This window comes from Euprymna scolopes, chromosome 35 (assembly GCF_053919585.1).
Source record: "Euprymna scolopes isolate OS-2025 chromosome 35, ASM5391958v1, whole genome shotgun sequence".
In the NCBI taxonomy this organism is placed as follows: Eukaryota; Metazoa; Mollusca; class Cephalopoda; order Sepiida; family Sepiolidae; genus Euprymna; species Euprymna scolopes.
The window spans coordinates 67,892,878-67,910,179 of record NC_136516.1 but is presented as its reverse complement, the minus strand read 5'-3'; the positions used below and the strand labels follow the sequence as shown (position 1 = coordinate 67,910,179).

General features: G+C 32.7%; 1 protein-coding gene across 3 annotated transcripts in view; it reads left to right on the top strand.

Annotated features, from left to right (window-relative positions):
* Positions 1–17,302, top strand: part of LOC145259899 (mdm2-binding protein-like) — a 241,492-nt gene that overhangs the window by 203,509 nt on the left and 20,681 nt on the right. For all 3 annotated transcript variants that reach the window (XM_080117818.1, XM_080117819.1, XM_080117817.1), the window contains exons 12-16: positions 99–263; positions 4,141–4,272; positions 6,963–7,054; positions 10,855–10,955; positions 16,124–16,300. In XM_080117818.1, the coding sequence (XP_079973944.1) occupies positions 99–263; positions 4,141–4,272; positions 6,963–7,054; positions 10,855–10,955; positions 16,124–16,300 (667 nt within the window). The remainder of the gene's footprint in view (positions 1–98; positions 264–4,140; positions 4,273–6,962; positions 7,055–10,854; positions 10,956–16,123; positions 16,301–17,302) is intronic.

The window sequence follows — 17,302 nt, the reverse complement described above, 5'->3', positions numbered from 1 at the left end:
TTTTTTTTTCATGGCAAGGTGACATAAATAAGCACCAATTGAATAAGTGTATCTACATTTGAAGACAATTTCAAGTTTTGTTGTTTCATTTGTTTCAGATTTTTATGAAAACTTTTCATGTCCAAAAAAAATAAGCAGTGAAGGTTTTTTTCACTTCCTCTCAGACATTCAAGAAAAATTCCTTGGCAAAGTCAAAGAAAAAATGCCATTAGTACCGTGTTTGGAAAATTTCAATAAAGAGTTTTTAACTTGCAATTTTGGTGGTAAGTCTCTCTCTCTCTCTCTCTCTCTCTCTCTCTCTCTCTCTCTCTCTCTCTCTCTCTCTCTCTCTCTCTCTCTCTCTCGATGCATACACACATCTTTATAAGGAGTTTGATCTCTCATGTGTCATAAAAATCAAATTGAAGAGTTGAAAATAAATATTTTTTAGATAGCTATGTCTGCTATAAGTTTGAACTTGCTGAATAATATGTTCTGTTTTTGGATGCATTCAAACTTCTCTATAAGACACTCTGTCGATGGATCTGTCATGTAATACTGTGCAGCTCCTTAGCTGAACATCATTAAAACATTAAACATTGCTAAGGATTTCTCTTATTTTGTTCTTCAATTCCAAATGGAGTCTGCAGAAGGGGGGAAAAAAATCATAAGGCTTAGTGTACTAAGGTGTAAATTAGACCTAACATTTTAGTTTTTTACACCAAAGACTAGGAAGCACAAATTCAGTTGAAGACCTTGTATTCTTGATCATAAGAAGTTTGTAGAGCCGTGTTTTTTAATTATATTCTCTTCTCTAGTGTAAGTAATCCAGTAATTTGTATCACTCAGTTGAAAACTTCAGCTAATTTATCTCTGTAACATAATTCTTCTATCAAAGGAAAATATGTTTGATCACAAAGGCAAACACAGTAAAATACAGTTAATCACTGCTACACTGATACATACTTAGTTTTATTTACCATTGCTAGAATTCAAAAGCAGGTTATTTTTTGATTATAACTGAATTTATTATTGATAATACATTATTTTCCTTGTATTGAATTATTTTTTGCGTTGTATAATTGCGATTATGTTGTGTACTGTGTTTTATTCTAATCATTCAACGTGATTGGTTTGTATCCTAACCATTCAACTTTAACAATTTTTTTTTAATTTTTTTTTTTTTTATTACATTTTCACCCCAAACAAGGCACATTGCCACTTTGGTGTAGGGGGCTACTATCAGGGGAGACAGCTACTGGGGCACTATGTAGGGATTTGTGCAGCAAGATGTTGGTTCACGTTGCACTTGAACTTCTGCATGTCAGTACAGTTGGGGAAGCAGTGACCTGGAATGGAATTCCAAAGTCTAGCGGTTCTGGGGAAGAAACTACCGGAGTAGAAAGATCTTTTACATCTAGGGATCTCTACAGTGTTGGGGTGGGATTTTGCAGCTTGTCGGGTCTGTCGAGGGTGTTCACGTTGTGGGGGCACAAGTGCTTGCAGTTCATCAGAGAATTCACCATTAAAATACTTGTAGAACAGGCAGAGGGATGCAACGTTTCGTCGATGGGACAGAGGCTGAAGCTTAGATGCCAGTTTAGGGCCTATCAGATTTGCGACTCTCTTTTGAACCCTGTCAAGGAGCGAGAGACTAGTAGCCGATGCACCAGCCCAAATATGACAGCAATACTCCATACATGGGCGAATGGTTGCCTTATAGAGGTACAGGATACTTTCGGGTGTTAGTAGTTTTCTAGCACGGTAGAGAGAGCCCACCTTCCTTGCAGCGGCCCTGGCAATGTCCTCGATGTAATTGTTCCAATTCATGTTTCCTGTAAACGTTAGGCCAAGGAGCTTGAAAGACGTACTCTCAGATAAAGAGTCGTTGGCCATTGCTATAGGTGGTAGAGAAGGTTTCTTGTAATTATTGAATGAAACCAGTTTAGTCTTGGCGGCATTGAACGTGACCATCCATTTATGTCCCCATTCCACTACTGATTGGAGGTCATCCTCTAGTGTTTCTGCCATTACTTTAGATATATGTTCATTTGTTTTCCTGTCGTGCCTGCTATAGAGCGTGGTGTCATCAGCATATATACCCATCTCAGAGGCAATTTTGTCGGGGAGGTCATTTATGAATATCAGGAACAGTAGAGGTCCAAGGATAGATCCCTGGGGCACTCTCGCATTTATATCATATTGTTTAGATGTCCGACCGTCGAGGACAACCTGGATTTTTCTCTTATCTAAGAAGGATTTAATTATGTTAAGTATTCTACCAGTGATACCGTATGATCTAATCTTCCTGAGGAGACCCTCATGCCATACCCTGTCAAAAGCCTTAGATATATCTAGAGCTACCGCTCTGCCCTCTCCCGCTTTGTCCAGTGAATGGTATATGCGTTCAGAGATTACAGTTAGGATGTCTGCTGTGGAACGGGCTTGTCTAAATCCATATTGTTTGTCAGTCAGAAGTTTAGCATCTGTAAGGTGCTGGACTAGAGCATGGTTAATTAAGGTCTCAAATATTTTGGCAAAAAGTGGGAGGAGGCTAATAGGGCGATAATTTAATGGGTCAGTTCTTTCGCCAGAATTCTTGAATACTGGTACCACAGAAGCAGTTTTCCAACAGCTCGGAAAGCAAGATTCATTAAGGCATTTGTTGAAGAGTTTGGAGAGAACTGGAGCTACTTCGGCTGAGCACTTTTTTTTCCACCAAATAAAGCCGTAAAAGGAGCTTAATGAAAAAGTTGTCCTTTTTTGCAGTATTTTGGCAACTTTAAAAAATTGTCGTGCAAGTCCATAACTCCTTCACCCTCTAAGAAAAAACAAAAATAAAAAATCTTTGACATTATGGAAAGAAAATATTTACATTAAAAATCATATAAATTTTATTTTTTATAGAGAAAATCATTTTAAGCAATTAATGGAATTTGTAAGCCTCCCTGTCTTCCCATGTTAAGAATGGCTTTCTAAAATCTTGTGAAACTTTGAATTATTTTTAATTATCTCCCTTGTTCTTCAAAATGGTGTTGAGAGATAAATCATTTAGCCATAAAATTTTATTTTCGTTTTTAAAAAAAACTATCTGATAAATTTACATGATTTTTTTTTTGTATATTTTTTTTCTATCATGGGTATGTACATCATAAATGTTTTTCTTTTTTTCATGGGAGGAATCATGGACTGACATAAAAATTCTAAACAGAAAGTGGTTGAAGCTGCTCTTTGCATTAAATCTATTATTTATTTATTTTACTGATGAGTCACAGGTTATCAACACCAAAAGCTACTTTTGGATAAAAGTTAATGAGATGAATGGATTGTTAGTTAAATCATGAAAAAATATTAAGAGAGGATTTAAAATAATGAATGGGATAAACAAAATTTGGTTCTTATTTAGAATTCGACTTGATTTAAAAAATACAGAAAATATAGACAAATCTTTATGATGTACTTACCCATCATAGAATGAAGATGTCATATTCCAAATATCACATAAATTGATCAAGTAGTTTTTCTTGCTTTTTTTTAACTAACTAAAAAAATTAAATTTTATTATAAAGTGAGAGTTATTTTTTGATCAGCCATCTTTTATAAATAAGAAGGAAACAACTCAATTCAAACTATCAAGATCTGAATTTTCTATTAAAATCACTAAAAATTTGTATTTTTGTTTTTTTTAATGAAGTTCTAAATAAAAAATTAAAATTTGAGTCTGGGAACGGTTTATGAAAAGTATTTGTTAAAATTAAATTTGAAGATAACCATGTTGTAGTTTGCAGGATGGCAATTCCATGGTAATGTGAGCAAAGAAACTGGAAATTCACGTTAATGCTAGACACACCGTAAGAAAGAAAAGTTCTTTTCAGTATTGATAGGAAGATGTGTTATTGCTGTAAATGTCTTACAGGGAGAAATCAAAGATTGCGACTTAGACAAGCATTTTCTATGGAAATAACAATAAAATAGAAAAAGACTTACAATGTTTCTTCTCTGAGAAAAGAGTGGTCGAGAACAACAGATATCATTGTCTTAAAAATTGTGTAAAGAAATTTGTAAAATCCAATACGATGTATATATATATTGAAATAACCTAAATCTGCATTATTTGTTTCACTTGAAAAATTCACATTGTTTTTCTTTTGTTTTAAACAGAACTGGATAGTGAACCAATGTCTTGGTCTGAAAGGTTGTACATCAGTCGATTGGAATCTGTCAAAAAAGCAATATGCCGTTTTCGGTCATTTGATAGCCTTTCTCTTTCATCACCATTTCTTCCTTCGGAACGTAAGTAAAAAACAAAATCTTTGACATCTTGTATTCACATTAAAACCTTTTCAAAATCTAATTTTTTTTAATATTCATTTATATTTCCTTCGTCATTTCAGTAAAATCACTACCTGAAAGATATAAAATGCTATCCCATTCAAGCGTTAATTAAAAAAATATTTAAAATATTTATTTAACTTGCTGTAGATTCCGATTCTTTTTAAAAGTCTTCTCTAAAAGCTCTCAAGATTGTCAATACAATTAAACATTAAATATTAAAAAGCAAAAAATATTTTTACTAGTTAAATTCTTGACATACTCCAGCAATTACTTTTGTTAACTTCTTCTCTTCCACTTAATCAAAACAAGGCCGGTGTTTTTTATTTGCTTTATTATTCTAAAGTAAATTTGCAAATATTTTTCTTATAAACTTATCAATATATTAAAAGTTATATGGGTTGAAATTTATTCTGTTATTCTTAATCATTGCGAGTTATAAGTTCTGCACTGTTTTACTAACTCAACATTTGAATGTAGAGAAAAATCCTGATTGAGCACTTGGATGTATCTGTAGACTAACTGATGATGAACGTCTGTTCTAACATTTAAAAACAGCTTTATTGGTTATCTTCATTAGTAAGAATATAGAAAAAGAGATGAGGGTTAGTCGTGGAAACATGAGACCATGTGTATGGAAGGAGACAAAAAGATTAGACAGTCCTGCTGGAAGGAAAAAGAGTTCATGTAAGTGTGTTAAAGTTGGGGTCCAGCAGTAGTCATGATTGATACCTTGTCTCCTCGTTTTAGTCGATCCCCCCCCACACACACACTCCAAGTCTTTGGCCCGGGTAGGTTCTTTTGTGCCTCAAGAGAGAAGTTTAGGGATTAGTGCAAGACCTGTGAAGAGTGTTACTAGCCCTGACAGCCAAATTGGAAGAGAGAAAGAAAGAGAGAGAGAGAGTTGCCATGGTTTAACCTTTTTATGAACTTTGTCTTGTGTTTGGCTTGCTTGAGAAATGACGTCTGATTGGGCAAACCAGAACAACAGTTGACTGCTAGCACCAATCAGCGCAGAGTTTACAAACCAAAGATTCAAAATCTCAAACCATGAGGTGTCGTTGCTGTTACTACATATTTCATATAAAATTCAAGTGTTAGTTCCAGGAAGGGGCCTCTTGATTTCTAAGGGGTAGCTGAAGTAAAGTAAAAAAAAATGTATACAGAATAAAAAAATAAAAATTTAAGTTTATTTTTATTTGTAATCTTAGCAAAAACTGTTTCATTTACATTTCTCATGGCATTAGATTTTGTCAAATTTTACTTTCATATGAAACCGTTTACAATCATTAAAAATAAAATTGTTTTTCTCAGTATCTGTTTCAATTTGAAAATTTGAACACAATTAAAAAATAATGACAAATTATTCTTTAATATTTAAAAAATATTAAAACACACCACAATTGCTAAAAGAAAAGCCAAAATAGATGAGTAAGATTTAAATATACATAAAAAACAGCACAAAACTGTAAAAAGAACAAAAAAATCTTTGAAACTTTATAAAAAAACAGGAAATTATCAGTGAATGAAGCATCTCTGACTTGTAAATTTAGTTTCAGCAATAAAATGTAGCAGCCACCATACAGGAAAAGGTGAGGGTCACACTGTGTGTCATTCATTAGGAAATGAACTCTGGGCGTTCAGCTTACAAAATAGAATCTTGTTATTTTTATGCAGCGATGGTAGTTCACATATGCAAAGGCTTATAAAGATATGTTTAGAATGTCTAACCCGTAAATATGTGATAATCAGGGAAGAGGTTAAAGAAACAGGCCACCATTCACCCATGCAGTATTGTTGCTACAGCTCAGATGATGCATCTATCATTAGTCTCTCCAAAATAAGATTCAAATAGAATTTTCCAATCTAATAGATCCCAAACTATCAGTCAAGCTTTAACTCCTGTCCCATCACCGCAATGTTGCATCTGTGTCTGTTTGACAAGTACTTTAATAGAACATTTTCTGATGAACTCATAGCACTGGTACCCCCTCAATTTACATAACTTTGACTAAAATGACAAAGAACAAAATCCCAATCTTTCACTTTTGAGATTCCTAGATGCAGTTTTGTCCTTTGGACTGTTAGACTTTGGAATTCTCTCTCTATTTCCTGCTTCCCTCACTGTACTAACATGCAGAAATTTAAATGTAATATAAACAGATATCTTGCTACTCCACTCCCTACACATACTTACGTCTAATTGGCAAGATGCTGTGTTTGGAATGAATAAGAGTTGAAAATAAAAAGAGAAATTAATCAGAGATGTAAGTTTTCTATGAATTGGTGAAAATTCTTATTTTGTAACTAAGAAAACACTGATCTCGGCTAATATCGCTTCTGTTTTCCTCTGCTATTTTGCTGAAATCGCCTGTTTTGTTTCTTTCTCTCTCTCTTCCCCCTCCCTCTTCTGCACAGCTGGCTAGATAGTTATACATTTTTCATAATGGTTGATGAATTATATGTTGGTACGGTTTTTATTTAACAACAAATGTACACAGGTATTACCTCTAGATTGGAAAATTCAGTGATTGCAACTTTTTTGCTTTCATTCTCTCACATCCCTCAAGATAATTATTTTTATAATTTTTTTTTTTTTTTTTTTTTATGAAAAAATCTCTGTTAACAAAAATAATTTCTTTTCATAACAGAAACTCCACCGACTGGAATTGATGAAATTCTCAGTCATTTCTTACCAAATGGACAATCTTCAGGCACTTTACTGTCACCTTTGCCCAGCCAGGTAATTTTTTTATTTATTTTTTTTTTTTTTTACAAAGGAGTCACCACTTATCAAGGCCCGGAGGCCACTCATGGATAAGGGTTAATGAGTATACATTGGTCAAGGGGAACATGTCAGTCATCGTTGTTACCTAATTCCCTAAGTATCAAGTTTTTATGGTGTTAACTGTCGTACAGATACAAACAAGCAATGGCACAAAAACAAAAATCTGGGTGATATGCCCCACTACATGTGTGTGGAAGACAATGCTAAAAACAATTCTGATCAGTTTCAAGCAAGAAAGTTAAAATTAAGAAAAAGACATCGAGTGCACACATGAAGAGAATGAGACAGGAAGTCATTCTTTGATAAAATGAAAATCATCTATAACTCTCCTATCCACTTCATTATTTATTTTAACCTTCATGACAAAATTAACATTTTCAGTTTTTAGAGAGAACTGTTATAAGAGGGAAAAGGAAGGCAATAACTATTTAATCCAAGAGTCAGCAACATACAACACGTGAGTCATATCCAGCCCGCAAAGGCATTCTGACCAGCCTACAAGCCTGATTGTCAGACTTTATTTTTAACATGAGAGACGAGGCTTTTAAATTCAACAAAACATCTGCTGTTATCTTCCTCTGATCCACCCAACCGAATTTCAATATTATAACTGAAAAAACATGATTAAAACCCAAAATAAAAAAAATAAACATAAAACAAAAACTGAGAGCTAATTTGACTGGCAACAGACATACTTTATGTACCTGGTGTTGCCTGGTAGTCTTTTTACTTTAAGTTTTTGTTTCATTCAGTTTTTTCTCTTTTTATTTCAAGGAAATATTTACATTAAAAAAAAAAAAATCAATGATTTGAATATATGGTATTTTAAAAAAACATTTGCGATAAAATTGATTGAATGCCTTTTAATATCATGAATAATTTTAATTATTTTTTAGCTATGCAGTTTTTTTACCAAATAGTTATTTTAAAAAATGGATTCTGAAAGTTAACTTTAATTATTGCAGTATTACTTATATTATTTTAAACCAAATTGTTATAAAACTATAGTTAAAATTTGGATTTTTGGGGGGCAAACAAAGTCTGAATCCATTCATCTCATCCAAAAAAGACAATCACATTTAGTAATGGACACCAATTTAAAAGTTTGAAAAGACGAAAAATATATATATATAAAAACGAAAATGTATGTATGTATGTTTGTGTGTCTGCTAAAAACTTTCGACAGACGCGACGAAAATTCACAAACTCGGTATCATATCAAAGCCCCATCCTTCGCTTGAAAAATATCGAAAAATTGGCCAAAAACATTAACTTTTTCACCCCGAAATCGACAATTTTCGACAGGGGGGGGGGGTCAACAAAAACGGGTTTCTCGTAACGATGACCGATTCTACGCATGCGTCAGATGACGTCATGACTTTATTTTAAATAGTTGAAAACCGAACACGTTTTGTCTACGTCGCTTTAGCGCAGTTGATTAGCGCGTTTGTTCATTATCTAAACGTTTTGGGTTCGAATCGTGGTGCGAGATGTTTTTTTTTTTTTTTTTGTTTTTTTAAATTTAAATATTGAACCCTGTGTTATTTAAGCCATTTTTCACGTAACGTTCGTTTTCCTTTTTTTTTTTTTTTTAATTCGCTTATTCTTAGCAACACCCCAAAACACCCGGGTATCCACCGATTTTTTAAATTTTGATATTGAAACAGGCTTATTTATGCCATTTTTCACGTGTTTGTTTTTCTGTTTTCATCGTTCGTTTGCCTTACGTTAGATTTTTTTGTGTTTTCTTTTTGATGTTTTGATTACCCCCCCCCCTAATTAAACCGTTGTTTTCTTTTCTTACTTCGCTCATAACAATGCTTACATCATCGTCATCGTCACGCTCGATGACTTTCAAACATCTTTCACTAACTCATTCTGGCTGGCCGATTTTATTTTCAAACTTCGCCTCAGGGCTTCGGGTTCGATCCTACCCCCCCCCCCCTTCCCGGTTTCTTTTTTATTTAACACTACACACACCTACAAACACTTGGGCAATGCCGGGTACCCTTGCTAGTCAAAAATTAAAAATAAATAAAATGCAGGTAACTTTCCAAAAATCATCAAAATTGCCATAATAAACTAGAGAAACACTTGGATGTAAAAAAAAAAAAAATAGTCTAGAAAGGTGAATAATCAGTGCCATCGGCTACAGCAAATGAGTTGTAGTTGGACAATTGATGGCTATGTTCTTACTTTAAATAGATCCTGCCCCCCCCCATAGTCTGGTGATTCCATTAATGAGGATTGTTCAATAGAATAAGCATAAAGTGCACCCAATATGGAACTGAATAAACACATTAATAACTCTATAACCCATCTGTCATTTGTGTACAAAAAAAGTGAAACATAAAAAAAAGTTCTTATGCAATGCTTGACCTTAAAACAGTCTACTTGTATTTGGTGTGCATTCATTCGTTCTTGTGGCTATACTAAACAGTGGTCATTTAGGGGGAGATATACTACTTAACACAGCACATGGCACTTAGACTCGTGGCACTAATCGTAGTTGCAGTATTATCATCCGATGCTACCATCTACACTGACATTATCTACATCAATGAGAGTGCAGTGTTTGCAGCCTGAATAAAGCAGATTTTTGTAAACTCAACAGTTATTGCGTAAGAAACCAGAATGATTTTATGCTGGTGCATGTCTATTTGACTTGATCGTCGAACAGAAGCATGATATGCTGAAATGGAAAGGAGATTCCGGATATACCATATATTCTAACCCAACATACTATTTTTGACTGTGTGTAAAACTGTTGAGTCACTTTCCAGTTGGAAGATAGCTAAAAATGGATGTGAATGATGTTCCCTTAATGATAATGTTGGAAGAACTTATCACAAAAATGTTTAAAGTTGTGGATGTGGAGAGCCACAGAATTGCATCTCTTCACTATCTCTGCTTGCATGCATAAATATTCTTAGAATATACATAAAAAAAATCATAGTTTTTTTTTAAATTTCAACTGCAATTATGTACAAGTAAACAAAGGTCATAAGTCAATCATATGATAACTAAACTGTTGCATTATTCAGACGTTGTTGATGATGATTAAAATCTCAACATTTCTTGAGATAAAGATTTACTTGGCCAGTTCATTGGTTCTCCACTGGTCAAGTCTGGTGGTAGGATTATTATTCTGGCCGGATTATTATTAACAATAATTAATGTAGTCATTTGTACACAAAACATAAGTACTATTATCTCAGATACATTATTCAGACAGAAAGAGAGAGTCTTTTAATGACTATTTTTAAGAGCCTAACACGTTCTGCTTCATTTCTAAATTAATTTTTAGCTGCCAGCATCCTAATTGATACTTATGTTGCTTCTTTTTTACTCTTTACATGTCTCATGTCTATCAGTTTTTAACTTTTTAACTTAATGACAGTCTACATCCTGTATTCATCCTTTGCAAAACCATCTCAAAATAAAAACTGACAACATGGATAACAGTTTGAATCACGTAAAGAACATTTTTATTCGATAACATTAGTCATTACTTTATTTTTCTTCAAGTTATTGTTGCTGTTGATATATTTATTTAACCTTGGATGAAGTATAGTGATCTTTTTTACAGAAAAATCATCAATATTTGTGAATAATACTTAAAAAAAAAAATGAAAACAATGTAAAGAAAAACTCTAAAATGTTAAATAATTTACTTTTATTAATCAATTAATCAATTTTTTTCTTTCCCAATTGATTTATGAACTGAAATTTTATCATTTCTTTTTCTCCAATAGCATCATCTTCGTAGCTATGTGTATCCATCTGTTGAAGAGGAATTTGAAACAACAACCCTTGAGTGGCCACTTTGTAGAGAAGCACGTTTTCCTGGTGTTTGGTGCGTATTCATTTTTTTTTTACTTTGCTTTTCATTATTTTATTTGCATTAAAATCATCATTGTTTAAATTGTTGTTTAATCATATAATCATGAAATATTGTATTCCAATGCTGAGCACTCTGCTTTAGACCATATAATAACTTATTAAGTCGCCGCACGCTATTTTTATTTTTCATTATAAATCCCTCTGGAGGGGTAATATCAATTTCACAGTCTATTAGGGTATTCAAATAAGCATTTTTTATGTCCATTTGATGGATGTTAAGGTCATATTGCGATGTGACTTGCAGTAAAATTCTGATTGTCGTTAGGTTTGTGGTTGGTGAAAACAAAAAATATTCTATGCCATAAATCTGAGAGTATCCTTTCGCAACAAATCTAGCTTTGTACTGTTCAACACCTGATGCTGTAGTCTTTTTTGTAAAGACCCATCTTGTAGAAATTACATGTTTATCTTTTGGGAGAGGTACTACCGTATAGGTATTATTTTCGGTCAAAGCATCTATTTCCTTTTTCATTCCTAATTTCTATTGATCACAATGTTTTGAATTAATTGCTTCGTTAAGCTTTTTGGCGTATTTTCCATGGAATAGCAATACTCAATTTGATAATCTTTCATATTGTCGACCATAAAAAATTGGGCCGTTTTCTATTTCTTTTGGGGTATCTTTCGACTTTAACATCATCATCATGGATACTCTTGTTCCCATCATCTTCATTGTCTTCATTTGTTTTAAGCCAAATGCATGAGGAAATATAATTTCATCCTCTTCATATGATGGGGTTTCATCTTTAAAATTAAACAAGTCTGTGAATTTTACACATCAGATTCTTTTTATTTTATTTTTCTCTGGAAAAAAAATACTAAATTGGCTGGACTGTTTTTATCGTATCCAAGAAATATACCTCGATCGGTTTTAATATTTAATTTACTTTTTTATCTATATATGCGAAGCAAGTTGAACCAAATACATGCATTTGGCTTAAATTTGGTTTTCTACCATAGAAAGCTTCATATGGGGTTTTAGATAGTGTTTTGTTAAAGCACCTGTTGCGTATATAGGCAGCCGCCATAAGTGCATATGTCTAGAGGTTTTTGGGGAGTTTTGATTCAATGAGCAGACATCTTGCCATTTCAAAAAGTGTCCACCATGCTCTTTCTGCAGTCCCTTTTGGTGTGGCGATCTAGGGGACGATTTTTCGTGCTTCATACAATGGTTAATTAATAAAAATTCAAAGTCTTTATTAGTGAATTCTGTACGATTGTCAGAGCGAATACACTTTACTTCACCATAGGGAGCTATGTCGGCTAAATATTTTTTAGTTGTTAGCAGGGTATCAGATTTGTTATTTAAAAAATAAACCATTATTAAACTTGAATGGTCATTTACGAAATTCAACACATATCTATAATTTTCTCTGACCATCGGTTCCACGGGGTCGTTCAAGTCACAATGCACCAGTGATAAGATTTTTGTGGCCTTCTTGTCTAGTATCTTGTATTGATAGTTAGTCAATTTTCCTGCATACAAACATCGCAGTTCAAGTTTTTTGATGTTTTTATTTTCATTCCATCAACTACAGCTGGCAACTTTTTGATATCAGGAATATTGCAGTGCCCAAGAATTTTATGCTATGTCTGTAAATCATGGCAGGTGGTTTTCGATGGGACTACGCTATTTAAATAATATAGTCTTCCATTTTCTTTAATGTCAAATACAGTTCCATTCGAGTACACCAGTTTTGATTTATTGGGGCTAAAGTTTATATTTTCACCTTGTTTAATGGCAGCTTGTACAGAAAATATTTGTTTAAATTTTGGGATTAGAAAAGCGTTTTCTAGAATACAGAAACATAGTTCACCTTTATTGTTCCTTAACAAGATTTTAGCATCACCTCTTTTCAAAACGATATCGTTTACTCGACTGCCATCAGCAAATTCTACAAAATGATTTTTTGGCTTAACGTTCGGATCAAAATTGATAAAATCAGATTCCTTTGTAATCACATGTGCCGTTGCACCACAATCGACAAAAAATTATAATTGTTTGTTAAAGCGTTAAATGTACATAAAAATAAGAATGTATGTTCGCTAACGAAACTCTCCACATTTTTAATGGAGTCACCATTTTGAGTCCTGTATCTACATTGGAAACTCTTGTGATTAGGTCTTCCACAATTATAGCAAATAATTTTTGTACTTTTCTTAAGAGAAAAATTGTTTTTAGCAAAGTTGCGGTTTTTATTCCCGGCATGGGTATAATTTAATTTTGGTGTTTTTATGTTTTTTAAATTTCATGATATTTGTAGATTTGTTTTTTTCTGTGATCATTTTTTCAGTTTCCTCGTAACTTCTGAGTGCCACTTTGAATTGACTAAAAGTCATGGGGTTTTCTTTCTGGGTGTATCACAGTGGTAAATGGCTTGAAATCACTCAGTAATCTCTTGAGGACCATGGAAATTAACAGACTGTCACTAATAACTTCACCAGACATTTTTAAAGAATTTGCAGTGTTTTCGGTTCTTATAATATAATCTGTAATGGTTTCGGCTTCCATTCATTTTAGTATATAAAGAAATAATTTTGGGTTTTCCTTTCGATGAATAATGCTCTTTTAATATGTTCAATGCTTTGCAGACATCATCCAGGGCTTCTCTTATTACCAGTGATAGACTTTGGTCATCTAAGCACTGTATTAATTCTGCAAAGACAGTTGCGTTCTTTTCAATGAAGTTGGGGTTGTTTCTGTTTTCAGGTTGTGCCTGAAGTACTTTGTGTAGCTTTGGAATTCGTAGATATCCTAAAAGTTTCACTTGCCACAATTCAAATTTTGATTTGGATCCATCGAAATAAAGACGCACGTTGGGTCCATAATCTCTAGAAGTGTCAGCCATGTTTAGTTTCAGAACAGTTTCCGATGGTTAGTTGTTCTACACAAGTCCTGGAGGTGACTGGTTCGCAGTAGACAATTCTCGAGTTGGAATCGACAGAGCAAAAGATTCTTCCCGTGTTGACATCAAGAAAACATATGCGAAGTTGCTATAGAAAGGTTTGATTTTTATGGAGCAATTCTGGTTTCTGATTGGTTGGTAGCAGAACGTGAATTTGATTCGTCAGTTTCTAGCAGCATCGTTTATAAATAGAATCTCCCGACTGTGCGGGATCAAACCCCATTATAGTGCAAAAATATTGCAACAATCATCATTTGTTTAACGTCCATTATACATGCTGGCATATGTTCACTGGCTTTTAAAAATTGACTTCCAATCTAATCTACCTCTAGATCTGTATTTAGGCTTCCTTCTCAAAAATTTTCAAATAAAGTAAAAAAATATTATTATTTTATTTAAAATAAAAAAGGAAAATAATAATTAATTAAAAAAGTAGAAAAATAATATTTACTTTAAATTTATTAAAAATTTAATAAAATAATAACATTATGTCTACTTTGTTTCTTGCTGCCTACTATTTAAAATTCACTTTCTCTGTGGATATCTAATGCTTCCAGATAAGGCTGTTTGAAAATACTGTCTTCCTGACAGAAATATACCAAACATTAATGTTATTTTTTCCTTTCTCTATGCAAAACTCAATCATGTTCTTCAAAGTCAAGAACAAAATTAACAATTTTCCTCTACAAAACAACTAAACCGAATACTATGAATGAATATTTGAAGATATAAAAAACTTGAAGCATAAAACCTTTTTCCAAAATTAAAGGATTTGGCATTAAATAACTTGAAAAGGGTTGATATGTTATAAAACAATAACTAAACAAAACCTTGCTGAATATTATAAGAATTTAATTGAATTCATAATTTTCATCATTTAATGTTCAATTGTAATTCTAAGAAGTTATGAAAATATACAACCAAATAGAATCGGTCCTGGATATGACCTTAAACTATATCCAGTGGTGAGGCCCCAGCTTGCGGGCTTTGGGGAGTGTGGAGCCACCCTTTAATTGCCATTGCTCCCAGGTCCACTCTGACCCGGAGTGGTAGTACCTGTTAGGGTCCCAACTATGGGTTAAATAGAAACCAACTTGAAAACAAATATATTCTATTAAAAATATTTTCTTAGGCATTAAATAACCTGAAAAGGGTTGATATGCCGTAAAACAAAAACCAACCAACCAAACCAAATAGAATCTACTAGTATAGCTAAATTGTAAAATAACTTCTATTCTTCTTTCTTTAGCTTTCTCCACCCAATTTCTTTCTTTACCACAGCCCATTGCTCTCTTTGGACATATACACACACATAAGTCACTGTAAAAAAAAAATAACTCTGTGAAAAAAAAAAAAGTTACTTCCCTTTACTTGATAACATTAAAACTTGTGTTTATTTCTTGATAACATCAAATGATATAAATCGTCATTTGACACCCAAATAATGAATCTATTTTTTTCTAAATTTTAGATATTATACGTCTGGGCAACACCAATCAAGAAAATATAAACTTTGTGTTTGTTTTGGATTTTTAGAGTTTTAGCTGGAATTACAAATATACAAACATATAGACACTTGCCATTTATTATATTAGATTATAGATGAAATTTGCAAAAGAGATCATCTATAATATAAATCTCACTTGTCTGTTGAAATGTATGTATGATGTATGTATGTTTATATGTCTACCTGAAACGTTCAACAGAGGCGACGGATTTTGATGAGATCAGTATCAGTTTGAAACTCGATTCTTCAGACAAATATCGAAAAATTGATTAAAAACATTAATTCCTTCACCCTCAACTGGGCACTTTTCAACAAGGAGGGGTTGCTTTTTTCGCCCCTCTTTTCGATTAACTAGCCTTAATTTAAACTTTCACCACTTCCAGTTTGGCGATGGATGCAACAGCAAAGACATCACATTTTTTTCACATTTTTTTCCTCCTTCACGGTATGGATTCGAGGCTGCCTGCCTATTACTACCTTTTTTTTTTTTGCTCAAAACACCCGAGCAACGCCAGGCACCCAGGCTAGTCTGTTTATAATAGACTTGCAAGACAGATGGTCTTGTAAATGATAATGCAAGTAAAAAGATGGCAAATCGTTCTCTATAATATACGCAAAAAATGTTTGATGACTTGAAACCATGTGCATGAATGTATATAAGACATGTTCTTCTAAGTTTACTTCTTTATTGTTCCTTTTATATTCCAGTTACAACAAGGATGTAAATTCTGAAAAGATCCAAAGTCGTTTAAATAAAATCAGCGACAAATTTGTTTCTTCTGAAACTTCTTGCTCCATTCTCGGCAGTCTGAATCCCATAACGCATTCTATATCTGTTGCTCCATTAAATACTCAGCGTAGCAAGAGAGACCCATCATATGTTAAGTAAGTATTGTAATCTCGTTTTTATAAAGTGTTTGTTTATTGAAACACATTTTCTTAAATCTTTTTACGATCTTAGATAATCTGTTTAACTGTGATGCTACAACACATAAAACTTTATATTTTGATTATGTAGTCAAACTCAATGGATATTCCACTTTTTATCTAAAGATTATACTATGTGATTCCAGAGCAATTATAAAGTGATTTCTGTTATGACAATGCTAAAAAAAAGTATATCAAGCAAAGTGGCTTATTTTAAATTATCTACAGCCATTTCATCAATGAAGCCAGACAATGAAACAAAGTTTGAATTTTACAAACAATAACGGATTCTAAGGAATCCAAGAAAAAGCATAAAAATTTGATACACATTTATATTATTTACCAACATGCAAACCACAATTCGTGACGGTTCAACTGAATTGTTTACAGATCAGTCATCTTAGATTTAAAAAGCAAAAGTTTAGATAAAGAATTTCTTTCCTTCCCCTATCTCTGATTTAATGGATGACATTTCTGATGTCATCAAGTGTGCACAGTGAAATAAAAAAATAAAAAAAACAATCATCATCATATTTGGTGTAACATTTGTTTTGCATAATGACTTCTAAATGTATTCATTGATAAAAAATTTTGTACAGCATTCATTTGTTTTTCCAATATGCAAATAAGTCCATGTGAAGTTTCTCTATCAGATGACAAAAACATTTTCTTAAAGTAAACACATTTATCTGATCATCAATTTCCATTTAATAAAAATGGAATCTAATGAAAGAATTGTAAAATCTTTAGTAAGAACACAAGTTAATGTCTCTGCGTGGGTGAACATCATAGGAATGCAGTCTTGTATAAGTTTTTTTTTTTTTTTTCTGATATTTAGTCGTTTTCTGTCTTTAATAATTTTTCTTTTTAATATCTGATTTTATATATGTGTATGTTAGAGTATGTCTTTTTAATATCTGATTTTATATATGTGTATGTTAAAGTATGTCTTTTTAATAT